Raw genomic sequence first — 20,694 nt, 5'->3', positions numbered from 1 at the left:
GACGTAACGACAGATTTTTTTGACTTGAAATTAAAATGCTAAAAAAAGGGAAACTATGCATGCATTAATCATTAACCAAAAATAAATAAATAGCGTTTAGAAAATAATTCTATGAAGGCAGCTGTCTGGCTCTGAGATGGCTAATGGGAACATGGTTTGTGTAACATTAGCAACACATTATTAGCTCTTTGATAACGTAGTAAAGCCAAAGGCTGATCATAGTAATTACCGCTATGTGTCTGACGTTGTAGAGCGATACATAAAACGCATTACTGCATTCTGATACATCGACTTGTAGACAAGCCTGTATAATTCACTCTTCTGATTCGGTTTCTGGTTCGTATATGCTGAATATAACCAGTAAAGTTGACCGAGTGGATCATGTAGTCCAAGCTGGTGTGATTGAGTGGAGGCGGGGACTAATTTACATACATTCATGGTTCCGCGTATAGGCTATACTAGTTGAAGCAAGGGTGTAGTTACATTCAAGCTATTTAAAGGCATGAAGAAATTATTTTCACAGGAAAAATGTCAAAGATGTGTTTTAAGGGATACAATTATTGACAGCAGGAGGGCTATTATTTGAACTGTATAGCTGTTTTCATCATTTTCATGGTCGATTTACTGTTTATGGCCTTGCATTATCATGTCAACAAAGTTGTCAAATTATATGTAACACAGAAAATGTTAGTATGCTGTTTTTTCCACACTAACAATGTTAACATGCGTATTGTTTGTCTTGTGGGTACTGAAGAGGTGAGTATTTTAATGTGTATGGATTTGCCCCATTTACTTCCGTTGTAAATGCCTGACTGCAACCTAAAAATTTGCTTCTTTAAAAAAAAAAAAAAAAAAAAAATGGAAATATATATATATTTAAAGAAAACAAGGGACGAGCTGAAATTATTTTTTATGTTATCAACATTATGCCACAAATGCTTTTGACTGAATTTTACTTGTATTGAACCCACAATATTTCTAGTTTAAGTGAAGGAAAATTCCGAACCAATCTAGTTTTTTCTTTGACACAATCAGGTTAAGTCAGGTGTGTCCACCAAATGCCATACAATTATGCCTCTGTTGTTTAATAGGCTCAATTAGAGTTATAAAAGTTGCTTTTGGTATCTAACAATCTCCAAAATGTGCATCTATTCCTATTTGTGAACCTTATGTAACCATGTGTTTTGGAAAATCAGGAACAAGAATGCATCAAATGAATAAACCTCTAATCTATGTGGCATTAAGATGTCTGCCTTAGAGTAATTGTTTCTGTATTGAGCACACCATGCCAAAAACACAAGCACTTTAGTGACTTACCATAGATTTGGCACATTATCCTGCACAGCTCAATTCATTCCAGAACTACTTATCCTGGCTTCAAATGGACCCCTATAGAACACACAGGTTACTAGTGTAGGCTGATGTTTATGTAAACACAGAGAACCTCAAGTGACTCAATAAGCAGTACGACCCACTGACGTATGATAGGCCTGACTAACCTTGGGAACTGGATTAGACATTCAAACAGAGCAGAACTTTGCTTGTAAAGCACCACACTGCTGCAAAAACATGTCTGAGAAATAATCTTGCAAGTGTAGTGAGAGTACAAAGACACTTTAGGTTAATTAGGTTATTTTTTGTTTATTTGTTGTTAAATAGGTTCCCCAGCTCACTCTCAGAAAAAAAAAGAAAGCTGTCACTGGGGCGGTACCCTTTCAAAAGGTATACATATTTGTACCTAATTTGTACCATATTTTGCACAAAGGTACATATTGGTACCAACAGTGTACATGGCACATATAACCTTTTGAAAGGGTACCGTCCCATGCAGCTTTTGTACCTTTTTTTTTTCTGAGAGTGGGTTAGAGATTATTTATCACATGATTGGCAAACTTTTGTCTTAGTCATTCAATTTTTCAGTTTAGACAACTGCAGAGATTATATAACTTTTGTGTGCATGATGATGGTCTGAGACTTTCTTTTTTGCTTATTTTAAAAATCTATGCACCAACATTACAATTCTGGTTGATAACTCTAAGCCAATAATTATTGTATTTTGTTATGGCTTTTAACTGATAAATATTCAATAATAAAATTCTACACTATTTAAACAACACACACACACACACACACACACACACACACGCACACACACACACACACACACACACACACACAAATCAGTAATATTTAATGCTACAAGTTAATTGTATGCATCACAGCATGGATTAGGCTTATTGACAACGAACTGTTGAATTATTAGAAAAATGCACACATGGCCATTACATTTTTCCATAATTCAATGGCCCAGAGAGTCAATTATTCCACATATACTACGGTTACCACACTTCAAAACATTGTTCAGATGATGTATTTAAGACATTTGTCAGGTTTTTGTCCTTAAAACGCTCTTGTGTGTAGGACTAATTTTAGATATCAAATCCCAAGCCTCTTTTGCTAATTCCAAAGCTATCTCACGACCAATTCATACGAGTTTGTACGAGTGATTAAAAGGTGCCTAATTCGTACGACCTCACTCGCTTAACGATTTGTTAAACCCACGTGATGGTTAGGTTTAGGGGCGGGGTGGGGGTCATTCGTACAATTGGGCAACTCGTAAAATATGTAGGCTACGATGAGGCAAAAATCTTACTAATTCCATTGAATGCAGTTATTAATGCAGTTATGAGAGAGAGAGAGAGAGAGAGAGAGAGAGAGAGAGAGAGAGAGAGAGAGAGAGAGAGAGAGAATTACCTGAGTCAGTGCAACAACAGTGTTCGGCAGTAATTAAATCGTCAGAGCAGCCTGACAGCACGTTTATGTGCCAGTGTGTGTGCATTTGAAAGAGCCAGAGAAAGAGTAGGCGTTCTGTAAAATGTAATTTCGTGGTATTACGTAATTACGTAATTTTTTCAACAACAAAAAAAAAAAACATGAAAATAATTTCATGTTTTTATCGTTTAATATTTATTTGTTTGGTCAGTGTCGTTGTGGGTTTTGGTTCTTTTCCTGTTGTAGTCTGTAAAGACCTTCACTAAAATCATTTGGCGGAGTGTTATGGAGCTGTAATGCGGTCAAGTCCTGCCTGGAACTACTTTAGCCATGTGTTTTTCTGAAAATAATTTGACACAGAACGTTTGTCAACCAATCATATTCAAGCATTCAACAGCCCCGTATTAATGCACATGAAGATGAGATTTGCCCAAGATTAGCCTACATTTAACAGTGTTATTAAACATTAAAAACACTGAAGTATTTGTTTTTGCATGTACGTTCCAGGAACGGCAGTGGCTGGAATAGAGTTTTTTCTAAGAACATAAAGATTGATGGGTTTTGGTGGTGTTGGCACTGTTATCATATGATACAACATTATAACAGTGCCAAAAATAACACAAACAAGCAAGAAAGTAATGACCATCATAGATTGACAAAATGAAATGATGCCCCTAACTTTGACCAAATAGGCTCTGAATGGCCTGATCTCAATTTATGACAATATCATGACATAGATGCCCTCTACTCTCAAACTAATCTCTGAAAATCATCCTCAACACTAACACAGTAAGAGAACAGCAGATTATATCTGAAAATGGCAGCATAAACTCATTTATAACATGTGTGCCCTGTTCATCCAGAAAGGAAGTGATGGGGGAAAGAGTGTGTGAGAGAGAAAAGGGTTGACGGTATAGTCATTAAAGTCAACTAGTGTTCCCTAGTAAGAGGGCAATCTTGGAAGAGTGTGTATTTGTGAGTGTAAAAATGCGTAACAATGTGCGGTAATGAGCCATGATAAACATTACTGTCATTAACAGAAAAACACCACTTTTACACTCAAGCCAATCAATAAATTGTGCATCTTCTCACAAGAGAGTGAACAGAGGAACCCCTCATCAGAATAAGGGAACACAAATGAACATCAGTGTCTGCTCAATCTGTGTTCTGCTAACTTTCTAGACAATAGGAGAAGGACTGTCCTTCTTTTCGTGTGGTTTTGTGAGCTTACACTGTTCTGTTTTGTACATTTTCATGTTGTTCATTTTTGCATTTTATATGCATTTGTGTAATGATTATTGAATTTATTAAAAAGTAAATCTAAAGTAAAGAAAGTTGTGTTATACAAATATTATTAACATGATACATTATTTACTCATAGGATGTCATTTCCATGAAAGCATCAGTGTAACAGACCATATCCCTCAACTTAACTTAAAACTTAAACTCCACATGACCAGAAAAGACCATGAAAAACATAGTTTCATAACAATACTAATTAATTGCTAATGAATTAGATCAAATTTATTATATTTATTAAACTTTCAAACAGTAAAAATAAAAACTGTGTCAATGTCTGGTAATATTCTGATATCAATAATTTTTTTAATTCCTATAATTATATTTTTCAGGTGCATGACAAACGGAAAACAATAATTGATTCTAAATTGCATATAAATCAATGATTTTTTACTAAGATTTATTACATGAAGTCACTGCATAAAAATATTTCAACTATTGCTTGTACGATTTAACTGATGAAAATAACATTCTCAGTGTTACAATCACTTCTTAAAATCCATATCTAGATGAGAATTCAAGTTTGTTTGCATTTACATTGGAATTAAATTGGAAAAACATGGAAAAAATGTGATTTATTATAATTTGGTCCTATTTATCTCGGACCAGTAAACGTCTATTATAAACTACATCCCACGTGCAAATTTTAAAAGAGTGGCTTGGATCTAACTCTGCAGATTTCAATGGGCCTTTGAGTAAGGCCTTTATACATATTTACAAGATTTTATTTCAGCATGTCAAGCGAAACGCAATCGGCATAAGGGCTATTTGATCCTGCGTCTCGCCTGTTGTGGTTTAGCCATGACTGTTTGTCTAGTCGTTCGGAAAGAACTGTTGGCTATTAGGAAGAGTTGTGCGCTCTAATAAGGTGATGAGAGAGAGGATTTTTTTAATGAGGTTAGTGGAGGTTCTGTGGGTAACTTTGAGTTCAGCATCACCGAATCTGTCGGCATTTATCTTGTTTTTCTGGCCTCTCCTAATTGCGCGTTGTTTACGAGGCCTCTCTTTCAGTCTCACCCATTCTTTGTGTGTTTTTATTGAAAGATAAACTCTTAATAAATATACCCTGCCGTTTAGTCGCGAAGGAAAAAACGCTGAGAATAAGCAACAGTTGCAGATTGCTGTAGAAATTCCTATGTGTGTGGCTCCGGCTCCTTTTCATAAAAATCGTATCCGTCATTAAGACATAAATTAGATTTTGACACACACAGGCAATTGAATTTAAGCCCCCCACTCAGCCCCCCAAACGATGAAATGAAGAGCAGGCCCTGCAGCTGCTATTCAGATGAAGGAGATAATTGGCAATGAAAAGTCACTGCGCCGCATTATGTTGTCTGCGGGATCATTGTTCATTTTCCCCTTGCTATTGAAGACTATATTGAAAACCCGAGTGTTTCTTTTCAGTTTTCAGTATTCACCGTGTGTTGCTTGGTTACTGGGAATGGGGGGAATCACCCACTGTATCAGTCGGGATGGGCCGTAGGCTGGCCCCTTGCGCCAAAATGCAACTTTTGTGAGGAGGCGTTGACACAAATTAATGACACTTATGCAATACGGCAGTTATGGACCGCTTATAGTGCAATGTATTGCACGGGACTGAAGGTGAGAGCTTTTGGCACACGCTGACAACGGTGTTCATTTTCAATACATCACATTATAGAGAGCCGCATATTTGATGTAAATATAATTTTTGGGATTATTTTTTTAATATTTGTAAGCAGTTTCTCCCAATAACTGCACATTAACTCTCCTAACTTGCACTGTGATCCTTGAATTAAAATCCATTTCAAATTCAAGGTACAACAGGTCTGGTTTAAGATGTCAATGAAAATGTGTTTCACCTGGACCCAAATAGGCAATATATGAAACCAAAAAAAACAAAAAGTGTTTTTAATCATATTGATAAAACTACCGGTTGAGTAATGGAATTTTAAAGAATTTTGGAACACAAGTTCAGCAGGCCCTGTCCTTTTTTTCCGAGTTTATTTAAATGATTTTGCCATTCGTGTCTCACTTTTTATAACAACTTCTTTATGATTAACACAGAACAAAATAAACTCCATAATTTGGACCAACAAATCCATCCCTCTTATCATGCAAAGTCATTTGTAGAAGTATTACAGGTGTTTATTGTGTAGTTTTTAGTTTTTAAAGAGAAAATTACATCCAAGGGTGTTTATTATTATTATTATTATTATTTTACCTTTGATATTAATATTATTATTATTGTGGCATTTGCTGTAGCATCGAAAACATAAGGGGCAAAATCTTGGAAAATGTCAAATATAGGCTATAATAGCCTACTATAATTTCGTTCTTCAAATACTGATTTGACAGTATAAAGATCACAGATGGAGCACCTTTTAGTTTTATGAACAACATTTTTATTTATTGTTTTGCTTTTATTTTCTTCTTCGATGTTCTTGACAATGTCACTTTGTTAGTAGGCCTACCAAACACGATATGGTATTTATAGCGTATTCTTTACAGAAGACGGATCAAAAATGACCTGAGGACAATACGGGTGTAATGTTGATCATTTTATTTACACTCTTATGGTGTGAACGCACCATTAGAAGAAAAGGTTCTATAGGCGCTTCGTATTTGGAACCCCTAAAAGGTTCTACACTCTTAGAAAAAAAGGGTTCATTGGGGTTCTATATAGAACCATAGGGTTCTTTACTCAACTCCAAAGAACCTTTTATGCTAAAAAGGTTCTATAATGACAAGAAAGAACCCTTTTGGTTCTTAAAAACCCTTAAAAAGGGTTCTGTATATATAACCTTTTAGGGGTTCCAAATACGAAGCGCCTATAGAACCTTTTAAGGTTCTATATAGAACCTTTTCTTCTAAGAGTGTATCATTAAATGTTTATCATTTAACAGGCTACTTGTAATGAGCACTGCAATATAACCCAGGCTTCAAATAGGCCCAACTAGCCAACACTAGGCTACAACTGAAAAAAAGTTAAAAATACTGATTACAATCTTTACAAGATTTTTTTCTGCAATTTTAACGTCATTCAGCAACAATCGTTCCTCTTTGAAAATAGCACTCAGCTACGCATTTGTTAGGCTCTCTGCCTTAACCCAAGCAGACAAAGATGTATTCCTATCACCCCGAGCAGAATGAAAGGAATCAAAGGATTTTTTTCCTTAAATGGGCTAATTTTCCCCTTGAATTATGAAAGTAATGGCTAGGTAACACTCTGTGCACAGTACCCGACAGCTTAAGTCTTAAATCCTTCCACGTGGCCCGGCTAGTCGTGGCAATTAGAGATCATTACAGACTCATAAAGACTCTCATTTGTGGGATTACTTAATAGACAATGAAATTTTATCGTGAAGAATTATGGAAAGAAAAATTATACTAATATTGAAGACTGGACGGTATGATGGGCGCGCGCCGCGAATCATTCCGCATGGCTTGCCATTCATCATTCGTTCTCTCTGTCTCTCTCTCCCTCTTCTCTCATGTCTCATACGCAGTGTTTCCACCATTACACCAATTACAGCCAGAATGACAGATGTGTTTGTTTTTTCGCCTCTCCAATTCAACCCATTTAAAGTCATATTCTACCTCGTTTAAGAAGCAGAGTTGCCGCTGATTTCAGCAATTAAATGCCTATGAAAGCAAAGCACCCAGTCTCATCTTGGTGATATTAGCGCTAAATGCTGATATGAAATCGTCATTACAGCGCTTGAACTTTGCCCTCAATCATCATTAGTAGACTTTCAGTTTTATCATAACATCCATAAAAGCCGGCCCGAATGAGAGCTGATTTGACTGTGTTTTGCATGTTATTGAAAAGCTCAGGTGTCAGGCCTGTAATTGAGTGTGCGCAGAGATAATTGCAGCCTACATGCACAGGCATTAGAGCTCTTATAGATTGACAGCATTGCTTTCACTGTCATCTTCAGACAAGATTTGACTCTCCTGCGAGACGTTGAAGGTAGAGTAATGCCAGACCTACCGTTTTGGCGAGGCTTAACCTCGCTTGCGCCACTGGCCTCCGCGCGCAGCGTCTGGAGGTAAAGGCGTTCGCGCGCAGATGAAAGTGGAAGTTTAACCCGCCGCTGACCCGCCGAGAGATCAAACCTGCTAATTATTGTCACAAGATGAGGGATTAGCGCATTTCTGAAATAGCTGGCTGTTTATCCACTCCAAAAACCTCAACAATAAACGCTTTCTAATTGAATCCTAATCGCTATCAAATTGCAAATGCCCAGACTCCACTGAGAATCATAAATCTTTAATTGCCGGCCCGAGATCTTTCCAAACAGACTTGAACCAATACGATTATGACTGCATTTGTTTTACATTTTATTCGAAAATTCAGTTTGTTTATTAGATTCAAATCCCAGAAGTTCATTATAAGCTTATGATTCACTGCTATAAACTTTCCTTTCTTAATCTCTGTTTATAATTTCTCAAATAAATACAATTAAATAGGATCTATTTTGTGTTCATTTGTGTAGCCTTTTGTTCGTTTTAAAGATACAAATCCGTCGATACATCATCTAGCCTATTCTATTGCGTTGACTATAAAGTTTAAGGTTAGGTCAAGTTAGTGATAAAACAGTAGCCATTTCAAGAGATTTTAAGCCCATATCACAGTAGAAAGATTGTTAACTGCTTATATACATGGCATTTAGATAAGTTGGCCAATGATCCCTTGTGTTATTTATTTGTATAATTTGGCAACTGAGGTGTAGCCTAATTCCCCATTTGGAGGAGGTTAGTTATTTTAATTCGACACATACAGACAATGTATAGCTCAGCTTGTGAGGAATTTAGGCCTTTACCTCTCTTCAACAATTCTGTAAATCAAAATATGAATCTATTAGACCGGGAGTATAATGAAATAATTGTTGATATCTCAGTAGGCGTACTCGCCAGAGCTGTTGTGCCTTTGTGAGCTAACAAGACTGTATGGGCAAAGATTTGATTGGAGGCTCGCCTGGGCATCACGTGTCTCGGGACACCAGAGGTACTAAAGCCCCTAGGCCGTGCAGCGCACGTGGGTGACGTTAGGGCCGGCCCTCTCCGGGGTCCCTTTTGTTGAACTACCAAACATAAGCCAGTTCCCGAGGGCTTCAGAACAGTGTTAAGACCACTGTGTACTGCGCAAGTCCTTGGAGCAACACCATCAGTGTGGTATATCACTGACACCATCAACATCTCACTCAAGACAGGAGCAATCATGTCGAGGTCTTTCTACGTAGACTCTTTGATTATCAAGGATCCCGCGCGCCCGGCTCTAAGGGAGCACACAGGGCAGGACTTTCTCATCCCCATTGGCATGCACTCTCCCGGTGTGATGAGCGTCACCTCGCCCGTTTGCCCGTCCCGGAAGACCGGCACCTTCTGTGTCTGTCCGCTGTGCGTAACTTCGCATATCCACTCTCCCCGCGGCGGAATCCCACTGCTGAAAGGACAGGGCTTCTCTGCCGGTGAGGCGGCTTTCTGTCAGAGGGTACACCAACAGAGCTCCGCGTTAGCGCACCCGGGACACGGACACGCGCCTGTCTGCACGCCCACAAGCTACAGCGTCACTGACCCTCGGAGGTATCACTGCCTGTCTCTAGGTGAGTGGGTGCGCGCGCATGCTACTACACCTGTTACCTACGCTCGACTATTTGACATAATATATTGAATGCAAAAGTCTTTACGCATGTTACTTTTTTGTTTTGTTTTACTTTTTAATTACTTTGTCTTTTAATGAACTATCTAATGAACTAATGAATCTGCAGTTTTAGCACATTTACATCTCAAATAAACAAACTGGTGTGTTAACGGCATTAATTGAATTATTTTGCAAAGGTAATAGGCATTGGCGTGATTTTAATATTTGTGTGTGTTTTTTTCCCTAGGTGCTTCTGACAACAGCCACATACAGAACGGCAAACGGATGCGCACCGCCTTCACCAGCACTCAGCTGCTTGAGTTGGAGCGCGAATTCTCATCTAACATGTACCTCTCCCGCTTACGCAGGATCGAAATAGCAACATATCTAAATCTGTCAGAGAAACAGGTGAAAATATGGTTCCAGAACCGCCGCGTTAAACACAAGAAAGAAGGCAAAGGCACGCCACGGAGCGCGCACGCAGGATGCAAATGCTCGGGCAGCCACTCACACTATCCGCGCTCTGAAGACGAAGAATCCCTGTCACCTGTGTCAGCCACAGAGGAGAAGGAGACTTCACCGATCTAGAAGCGTCACGAACATCACAGACTTAAGTTTGGCACCTTAGGACACATTCAAAAGTATACGGATCCGTTGAAACTACTGAATTTATAGGACACTGTCTTCCGTCGTTCAATAGCCCAAAGTGTGTGGAGATTTAGCACCGCCAATTCCTTCCTCTTCCCTCTCACAATATTGTTTTACCCTGACACTCAAGTCAGCTATTTGTCTTATCTATACGACAAACTGTGAAATAATAGTTGTTATGCAAGTGATGCAAGTCAATAACTTTTTTACAGTTTGTTAAGTGAAAACGTTCTTGAAACGACCACTGGTAACCCATTCTGTCATCCCTGTTCCGTTTAAGGATAAATGTTAGACAAATGGAGAAGATAAAAGACTCCCTTCGTGATATTGTAAATATACAGACTGTTAATTCTGTCCTACTACTGAGAAGCTGTGATTTTTTTTCCCACCTGGATTATGTGCCTATTAAAAAATGTGTATATTTGTATTTATTTAAATAAATCACCCCTGCAACTAATCAGTTCTGAGATGTCTTAATTGTCCTATTGGAAGACACCTGTTTAATTATTACTTCAAACCAACATTACATAAACCTCTTTCTACATTACATAAACCTCTTTCTACATTACATAAACCTCCTGATGAAATAAAAAATAGTACTTCTTTATAATTATGCATTTTTTAACTATATGGTAGCCTAATTTATCACATTTATTGAATTGATAATACGATCAGGATGTATAAAGTTGGGTTAGGAAAAAAAGAGCCAGAGAAAATTTGGTTTGATGCGAACCATATTTTCTATAAACGCACTCACAAAATACACTCGTTCAACCCTCTTCAGTTTATATTCGACATGAATAGAACTTTGAGAGACAAACATTGCAACACGTGAAGGTCTGCATTTGTGTTTCTGTCACAGTGTAAACAGTGACAGATGTTTAGCTATAGACGCTAAAAGCATTTGTTTTATTAATAAAAAACTGCAAAGCCCCTTCTGACCCCATACTTACCGGCGCTGCACTGTGGCGACGAGTGCCTACAGCACGTCTGAAATGTTTGTTTGTTTTATGGTTTATATGTAAATGTTTTTCATCACATAAACCCCGAATTACACGTTGGGAAAGTGTGATTTGCTAAGTCAGAAGCGACCCAACAAAGTTAAGATGCGTGTTACGCAGCTCTTGTCTATCGTCCTGGCGATCCACCTGCTGCTGTCGACAGTCCTCTCACGGGGAGGCTATGCAGCGGCCGCCGCCACAACAACATATGGGATTATACGTTATACCCGTGATCAACTCTGGCAACTAAGGGATCTGCACAGCGGAAACTTCCCAGTCGATCTGCCTGAGGAGTGTACACGGACATCCACAGCAACGAGAAAAAGAGGTCGGCGCGGGGGCGTACGGCGTAGAGTTCGCGCACGGGGGAGCAAGCCACCTCTACCTACGGTTATCCTGGCTAACACCCGCTCCTTGGTGAAGCAACTTACGGAGCTGCGGAACGCTGTGAGGTACCTCTCAGAGTATCGGGAAAGTTGTCTGTTGTGCTTCACGGAAACATGGCTTAAAGACACGACTGATAACTCAACACTCAGGATCACAGGGTTCAGTGACCCGATTAGACTGGACCGTGACGCACAGGTAACCGGCAAAAGAATGGGTGGGGGAGTGTGTGTTTATATTAACGAGGCATGGTGTAAAAATTATATAGTAAGAGACACCCATTGCTCGGAGGACATTGAACTATTGTCGCTGTCGGTAAGACCTTACTATCTACCTAGGGAATTCGGTCAGGTGTTTGTCACTGTGGTATATATTCATCCCCGCGCTAATACTAAGGTCGCGGCAAATAGGATATACGACACAATGGCTAAATTAGAAAACATGGCACCTGATGCGCCGAAGTTTGTTCTCGGAGACTTTAATGGATGCTCAATCAAAAGCGTATTGCCCAATTACTATCAATACGTCAAGTGCCCGACAAGGAGGGAAAAGACACTTGATCTATGTTTTGGGAATATTAGAGACGCTTACAAGGGCTACGCAAAACCGCCCCTCGGAGACTCGGATCACAACGCAATCCAGCTCGTCCCGCAGTACAAACAAAAGCTCAAGACAAGCAAACCGGAGATAAAGACAGTCAAACAGTGGACTGACGAGTCTGTTGAACGCCTTAGAGGCTGTTTTGACTGTACTGTGTGGGACATTTTTGTGAATACTAGTAAGAACTTGGAAGAGTTGACTTTAGTGGTGACTGACTATATTCGGTTCTGTGTGGACTGTATAATCCCAGAAAAAACGTTTAGGGTATTTCCAAATGACAAACCTTGGGTAAATAAAGAATTAAAAGTTGCGCTGCACAGAAAAAGGAGAGCTTTTGAACAGGGAGACATGCTTAAAATGAAAACAGTTCAGAAAGAGATTAGACAGATAACAAATGACTGTAAACAGAAATATAAACGGCAGATTGAGGCGGAAATGAGGGGGAATAACTTGAAACATGCATGGCTAGGGATGTATACAATGATAGGGAAGGAAGAGAAGAAAAGGCATATAGATACAAATGGAGATGATCAAGCATTTGCAAATGAACTGAATGGTTTTTACGCACGGTTCGAAACATCAGACTTTCTCCTGGAGCGTGATGCCATTAGACAGCAGCTACAGTATGGTACTCCTCCAACTATTACAGCAGATGAGGTGCGTAGAGTTTTTAATAAAATTGATTTTAAAAAAGCACCAGGCCCTGATCAAATAAGTGGAAGGGTCTTGCAGAAGTGTAGTGAACAACTTAGCCGAATTTTCTGCCAGCTTTTTCAAAAGTCATTAGATACACACTACATTCCTAAAGCCTGGAAGTCTTCGCTCATAGTACCAGTACCTAAAGTAGCAAGACCAGCCGATTTAAATGATTATCGTCCAGTTGCCCTAACATCAATCGTGATGAAGAGCTTAGAAAGAATCGTTCTGAGACATATTCTTAATGATGTGCAATGTAATATCGACCCTTTACAGTTTGCCTATAGAAACAAGCGGAGCACAGATGATGCTCTTCTGTATATGCTCCATAATATCTATTGCCATCTGGATAAGCCCAAACGATATGCCCGGGTTCTCTTTATAGATTTTTCTTCCGCCTTTAACACCATCAGGCCCCACATTATGATGGAGAGGCTAGGGCAGTTAGGGGTAAATCCTAATATAATTAGGTGGGTTGAGTCCTTTCTGACGGAGAGAACACAGTGTGTTAGGGTAAATGAAGCTGTGTCCTCCCCGATTATGACCAATACAGGATCCCCACAAGGCAGTGTCATCTCACCAGTATTGTTCACTCTTTACACTAACGAGTGTAGAAGTAATACATCTGAGCATCTCACAATAAAATTTGCAGATGACACAGCAATAGTGGGGTTAATACAGAATAGTGATGAGACCAACTACAGGGCCTGGGTGGATCAATTCGCAGACTGGTGTAGGTCCAGCTGTCTTCTTTTAAATATAAAGAAAACAAAGGAAATAATACTGGATTACAGAACTGGGAGCCAGTTTCACCAGTGTTTGGTTATACATGGAGAGGATGTTGCGATTGTAGCCGAGTACAAGTACTTAGGCACAATAATAGACAATAAGTTGCAGTGGAACAGTAATACTGACACCATCTATAAAAAGGGGCTGCAGAGGCTGCATTTTATGCGGAGACTGAGACAATTTAGAGTGGATAGAGATTTGATGATGCTTTTTTATCACTCATTTGTGGAGAGCATGCTACTTTTTTGTTGTGTTGCCTGGTATTTCTCTCTGTCAGTGACCAACAAAAATAGACTGAGCAAGATAGTCAACTTGGCCAGCAAGGTTGCGGGGGAAAAACTAGACAGTATGGCTATTACCTGTGAAAGAAGGGTGCTCAAGAAAGGTCAAGCAATCTATAAGGATATGTCACATCCCCTACACCAGGCATATGAGGTGTTGCCATCAGGGAGGAGGTTTAGGCTACCTTCTTTCCAAACAAATCGAGGCAGTAAGTCATTCATCCCAACTAGCATTACACTGATGAATAAGAATTTACCTGCAGGACAGCACTTTAAATAGCACCATGCACTTTCTCTCCAGCTGGACTGTCGCAGTATGCATACCGGTAACTACACTTTACTATTTAGTGTATGTGCGGGGGTGGTTGGGGTGAGGGAAATTTTGTTATATATTTTGTATTGTATTCCGTCTTGTCAAATTGTTTTATTGTCTTTGTATAAATGTATCAGATGTGCTGTATGTATGGCACATACCAATTTTCCGAAAGGATAAATAAATCTCTCTCTCTCTCATACTTTTCAAAGAGAAAAAGGGAAACTATTTCTTTAAAAGGCTCCTGAAGTAAATGAATGTATCTGAAACTCATTTGTAAGTAGCTACAGTTTATGATCTGATTTTAAAATTGTATCACCTTATGTTTTCTAAATGGTAATTATGTACCATTTAAACATTATATGAGATATATTTTCACTTAATTTCCACTGTTCTTCTCATATTCCCTCCTATAGGCTAGTCCACATGCCACAAAAGGCCTATAGCAGAGACTTTCTATCTCACGAGCCAGGTGATAGTCAATTATACGTCGACCCTATTCTGTGTGTGCTTTTCAAGAGACGGTTGTCCCCCTGTTAAATTAATCCGAAAGGAGTTTAATTGCAGTTTTTGTCCCACGTTTGGTTGCTTATGTAGCAATTCCTTCAATACGAACGAGGGGGAAAAAGAAAGCTACGCAGAGCTGGCCAAAGGCTTTGACAGGTTAGATTGTCCTGCCAGGAACTCGCATTTAGCCGGCGGACCCCCGACGGCGGCGAGCTCAAGGCCTTTCACGAGACGTCTACAGGGTTCCTCCGCGCGCGAGAAAACGATTTAGTCACTGTTTCATTAGGCACTATTTGAACCTTTCAACTTGGGCCAAATTGAGGGGGCATGCTGAAAATTGAGGGATTACGTAGGAGGGGTGATAGGAAATTAGCGAACGCTTAATTTAACTCGTGTTCCGTCAGAGTTTGGGATACATTCCTAATTGAGAGGGGAAGCAGGTGAAATTTTGGTCCCACGCAGGTCCTTTCAGAAGGGGGATAAATGGCCTCCATTCACGTCTCGCTTCACGATCATATATTATCGAGGGAAGGCACCTAATGAATATATATTGAATTTCTTATTAATCGAATTAGACTTCACCCCTTGCAGGTGTGTGTGAGAGAGAAAGACCTCCCGACAAAAGAGTTTTCAGCCGTTTCAGGACCGACTCTCGTTTTTCAGACGTGACACGGTTGACCCCAGACTCGTCACTTCAATATCCAGCCTGTTCTCGGGTTGTAGGCTATAAGTTTTGAGTTTGGACTTTTGAGAAATTTTACTTTACTTCATATACGGATATTAAAACTTAAAATAGCCTATCAACTTATTTAGTTGCTTATTGGCAGTTAGCTGTTTAAACTTGTTTTAAGATATTTGGGATGTGAGGCAAGGTGATGCAAGCTTTCATTTGGTGTTATGGCATTTAATATCATTTGTGTGGGTGGTTCAGTTGAGTACCATATATTTGAGAATCCGATGCTTAAAATCAAATATAAAATGGAAACAAAGTATAGCTCGGCTTTTAAAAGATTACGCTCTGTCGCAAAATGGGCAATTATACGCATGACAAAGAGCAATTAATAGAATCCCCTTTTAAGCGCTTGCAGCTGCTTTCGCCTTGAGAGAAGTGGGGCACTCGGGCAATGAATGCCTCCAAACCCGGTTTTGTCTTCAGTCGCGGAAATCGCTTCTTTAACAGTTTAAACTGCAATGTATAATGATGAAAACCGTAGTTGACGTGACACTCGTCGAGTTTTTCCAGCATCGTTTGAACTGAGGACATGGTTTTGGCCGCCCGGAAACCGACAGTTTCAAAGATGTTGGAACTGCGAATTCTAGACACGTGTCCCATCAGTGCTGTCCATGGTAACTTAATTTAGTGGGAACTCGGTCATCACACAATATGTCCCGAGCGCTTTTGTCGGGCTCTCTAGAATGGGTCCTTTCTGAGACGTGTCAGCTCCTCTTTAATGCGTCCCATTGTTGCGCCTCTGAGCGTGCCCACTATAATCAAGTGTGCTTAGTGGCTTTGCTGGATTAAGAATGTATAGCCGTTGTAAAAAGAGGTCAGCTTCGAATGAGATAATATAGGCCATTATAAGAATATAGAATATTATTCATTACTTTGGCCAACTTATTCAGGTGGAAATAAGGGGATGTTGGGGGTCAGATAGATAGATAGATAGATAGATAGATAGATAGATAGATAGATAGATAGATAGATAGATAGATAGATAGATAGATAGATAGATAGATAGATGGATGGATGGATGGATGGATGGATGGATGGATGGATGGATGGATGGATGGATGGATGGATGGATGGATGCATAGTCATTTAGTTTGAATCAACTGAACAGCAGTAGGCTATTCTGGATATAAGCAATCTGTCTTCAACTTTATATGAACTGTTTATAATGAGATAAAAACCCACATGCTCTTTGCTTTACAGCCGTGTGGGGAACAGGTGGCATTTCCATTTCAAGATCTAACAAGTACACGGTCTATTCCAGGTATGTGTTCACACGTGACGTATGTCATTTTTGGAGTATAGGCTACATTAACAAAATGTCGTAAGCTTCCTCTCTGATGTTCTTTATTTGTTGATTATAGGCTATTGAAGTTGGAAAGCAGGCTTGAAGTATGAGAAATAATCTGAATGAATGAAAACATATCAATGCTTATCATCGTAATCAATTGTATGTTGTTCTTTAAGCAATTCACAAGCTCACACCAATCAGATGTGTGCGTATTCGGTGTGCTGTCCAAGGAGAGGGCTCCGAGCTCGGAATTTGGCCCAAACCCAGAGTACATAGGAATAGGAGTGAGGAGATGGGGTGGTGGATGGATGCTGGAAAACTGTTGAGAAAACTGGGACAGAGATAAGTCTGCTGTATACCCCCTGTCGCGCTAATTGAGTTGATTAACTGAATGTGCTCTTCCAGAAACTTTGCTAATAAAACATCATGTATTGTGATTCTTTGAACATTTACATTTTAGGAAATTATTTCTGTGAGGACAACAAGAGGAGCCAGACCGAATGAACAGTATAGGAGTTGAAAATTAGCACTTGCTATAAACTCTATATGCTGCGCATCAGTTGCAGGCTTTGTATTGTAACTATGTTTGCTTGTATGGTCCCTGTTAAATACAATTTAAATAGGCCTCAGTTTCTGGAACAAGAATGCAAGGTCAAAAATATTTGCCAAATATTCAGTATATACTGAACTGTGGGGACATTTTGCATAAAGATGTGAAGTTGATGTTTAGTGACAAATTATGCTAAAGGATAGAGGCCATGTTCAATAAAAAGCTGTTGAATTGTATGGCTGTTAGCAGTTTTGTTGATTTGAAACATACAATACATGCAGCAAAGAAACTCCAAAAGAAACCACAAATTCAACTTCCTCGATAGAAAGGTTGCAGTTGTGCTGACTCGGTTTTCTGCGTCCAAGGTCAGCCTTTATTCATTATAAAGTATTTCCTCCGCGCAGAGCAGTACCGCCTCTGCCTCGGCCACACGCTCACACGCCCACAAATATATAGCCGATATAGAAAGAAAAAAAGCTGCGAGCTTCAGCACGCTGGACAGCGCGTGTGTGAAAACAGCGCGACAGACTGAGCCTGGTGACAACTGACCATTCAATGAGTGTGACTCCATATCAGCACCAACTACAGCTCACCGGATCTGAAATCTGTTTGAACTAATAATGCACAGAAAACAAGTGACAGCTTAAAGAGTCCGAGTTCAGAATTCTCTTTTTTTTCATAAAAGGATTAAAATAATCTTTCTAAAACTTACTATACCGTGCAACGACCTTATCATACATATATAAAACAAAAAATCTGTGCATATATTTTCCCAGTTAATGAGCTGTGAGGATTAATCTCAAATTTGCCTTAAGAAAAATTGACATTGAACCGAATTGTGTCTAAATTATTTGCATTTGTGTTAAGACAATTTACAACGCTATAGTATAAAGTACAACTAAAAAGTTATTAGTCTACTATTTTCCCGCCCATCTCTTTGTGAACACCATGAAGCATTGTCATTCTCTCTCTCTCTCTCTCTCTCTCTCTGTGTGTGTGTGTGTGTGTGAGAGAGAGAGAGAGAGAGAGAGAGAGAGATTCAAACAATATGCCTACAGTATGTAAAAATGTCAAACCTCAAATATTTGCCGTTATTTCACCCTTTCCTCATAAGTAGTTATTGTGCCTAATAAAGTTAAAGCCATTTGTTTTTATGTGGTTTGTTATTCGATTCAATTGTATTACTCCCAGAGGGCTTTAATTCGCTTTATTTCTCTCTCTCTCTCTTACTGAATTGATCTAACGACAGGAGAGAGATGGATGAAGGCCCACCGATGGACATATACGCCACCATGTGGTTATATCTCTGCAGATAGACTAGGCTTGAAAAAAAATAACTCAACACACCGCATTTCTTCTTTCAGAAATTAAAGATTAGAAACTCAGCTCTGCCGAAACTTCAGAAATGTCTCTCTCTGTATGCGCATATTTATTCATCTTGGCGTCAGACATACTGTGAGGAGGTGGACTGAATTGCTGGTGTCCCGTGGCTGAGATTCCCCCTACCGCTCACGCATTCGTCCCATACTGGACATTCTTCTATCTAAACCTAAATCGAGGATTTCCGACCAGCAATCTCATTATCGCTGAATGGGATATGTAATGTTATCTCGGATTTTCTCTGTTGTTAATGAGATCAAAGAAGTCCTGTGGTGTTTTCAAGGTTTAGTAGTTTTGGAACTCATTTATTAAATAAAAATTACAATTTGCATTAAACATTATTATTAAATAAAAATGACAGCCCAATCGAAAAACTGGTAAAATAAAAGCATCTTTTCAGGCCACCTTTTGAGACTTCAGCGGTGTTGATCATTCAGTAATTTGGAAACTTTTCATTTCATTACATAGCCTCTAGGTGCATGTCTGCTTAAGATCGTTGATTAATACATTTAAGTATGTAATGTAAAGTTTGTTAAGTAAACAATAACAAACCTGCATAGTTGCGCATATTTGTTGCCAATATTTTGCTCACTTCAGTGCATTCAAACGATTCCACACTAAAGCGCCGATCAAGGTATCCCGCGCGCTATATCTAAAGGCTTCAGTTTTAGTCTCAGAGATTATCATTAGAGTCTTTTGTTTCCAGAACAAGGGACTCTGTTCTTTTGTGCGGCCGGGCGACACGAACATGTGGAAATAATTGTGCTGAGCAACTGGAGATGTGTGTTTCTCTGCGAGGGTGAGCTGCAAGGCTTCGGGCTCCTCTGGACCGGCTGCAGGAAGAACGGAGAGGGCTAGAGGGGGGCCAAGCCTGCCCCGGGGCTTCACTCACCACATACCGGGTCCGGGTCAGTCCATCTGCACAGAGAGCTGCGAACCAACGTGTGCAGGGACATGTTGAGTACCAAATTAATAATGAGCCATTATCTGCAGCCTGCTATGTCATGAAGACAAGCTGAAGGGCAAAAAAACAAGAGAAGAGGCAATTCCACATATTTGTCAGATATCGAATACAAATGAACCCTATAAAGTTCAAATTTCATGAGCCTATGTCTTAGATGCGGTTTATTTAAAAAAAAAATGAGACTGCTTTTGTTTCTTATGTTAGAGCGCCCCCTTGCATGCGTCAGCACGTGCCAATGACGGACCCACAATTTAGTGATTTTTCTCTGCTGAATGTCCCATTTCACAACAACACTGCTCTCGTCACAAAATTAGCTAAACTATAGTATCCGAGAATCCCATTTGGTCGATATAAAACGAGAAATAAAAATGACTGAATAAACACTGCAAAGTTGAAAGTCGCAGAAATGACAGAACAGCCGCAAATGAAAGTCAGCTTAAATCACCATGCAACAAAAAGAAAGAAAGCGCAAATAGCTGCAGCAGCAACCACCACTGAAAAGCGCAAGCATCTAAAAGCTGAATATGAAGAATGAAGCGTGATGACAGGTTAATCGAGTTACTGAATGTAATTGGGCATTCCCAATTCTTTGATTTCTTTCCTACCTAAGCCTCTATAAAAACACTTTTAATGGGTCACTTGACTTCATTGTCCCCCCCCCCCCCCCCAAAAAAAACGATCCTTTTATTCCAAAAAGGCCCCCTCTTAGACTTACAAAAAACATATGGTCCTTTTCTTCCCTGCTCAACTTCTTTTCATGCACCTCCTTCAGAACTGCAGAGCACGGAGTAATCTGACTCCTCTTCGGAGCTGCAGTGTGAAAACACGGACTCTTATTTTGAAGGCACGCCTGGGGCAGCGGG

General features: G+C 39.6%; 1 protein-coding gene across 1 annotated transcript; it reads left to right on the top strand.

Annotated features, from left to right (window-relative positions):
* Positions 1-9,124: 9,124 nt before the first annotated feature.
* gsx2 (GS homeobox 2) lies at positions 9,125-10,800 on the top strand. The gene is made up of 2 exons (XM_079583902.1): positions 9,125-9,659; positions 9,945-10,800. Exons 1-2 carry the CDS (start codon positions 9,275-9,277, stop codon positions 10,283-10,285), a joined length of 726 nt encoding a protein of 241 aa, XP_079440028.1. The 5' UTR covers positions 9,125-9,274; the 3' UTR covers positions 10,286-10,800.
* Positions 10,801-20,694: the final 9,894 nt, after the last annotated feature.

This window comes from Phoxinus phoxinus, assembly GCF_949152265.1.
Source record: "Phoxinus phoxinus genome assembly, chromosome: 16".
Taxonomy (NCBI): Eukaryota; Metazoa; Chordata; class Actinopteri; order Cypriniformes; family Leuciscidae; genus Phoxinus; species Phoxinus phoxinus.
Note: the sequence above shows the minus strand (reverse complement) of the source record. Positions and strands in the feature narration are given on the sequence as shown.

Coding starts and splice junctions, on each gene's coding strand:
- gsx2 (XM_079583902.1), top strand. CDS start 9,275: ATGTCGAGGTCTTTCTACGTAGACTCTTTGATTATCAAGGATCCCGCG. Junction 9,660..9,944: donor GTATCACTGCCTGTCTCTAG/GTGAGTGGGTGC, acceptor TTTTTTCCCTAG/GTGCTTCTGACAACAGCCAC.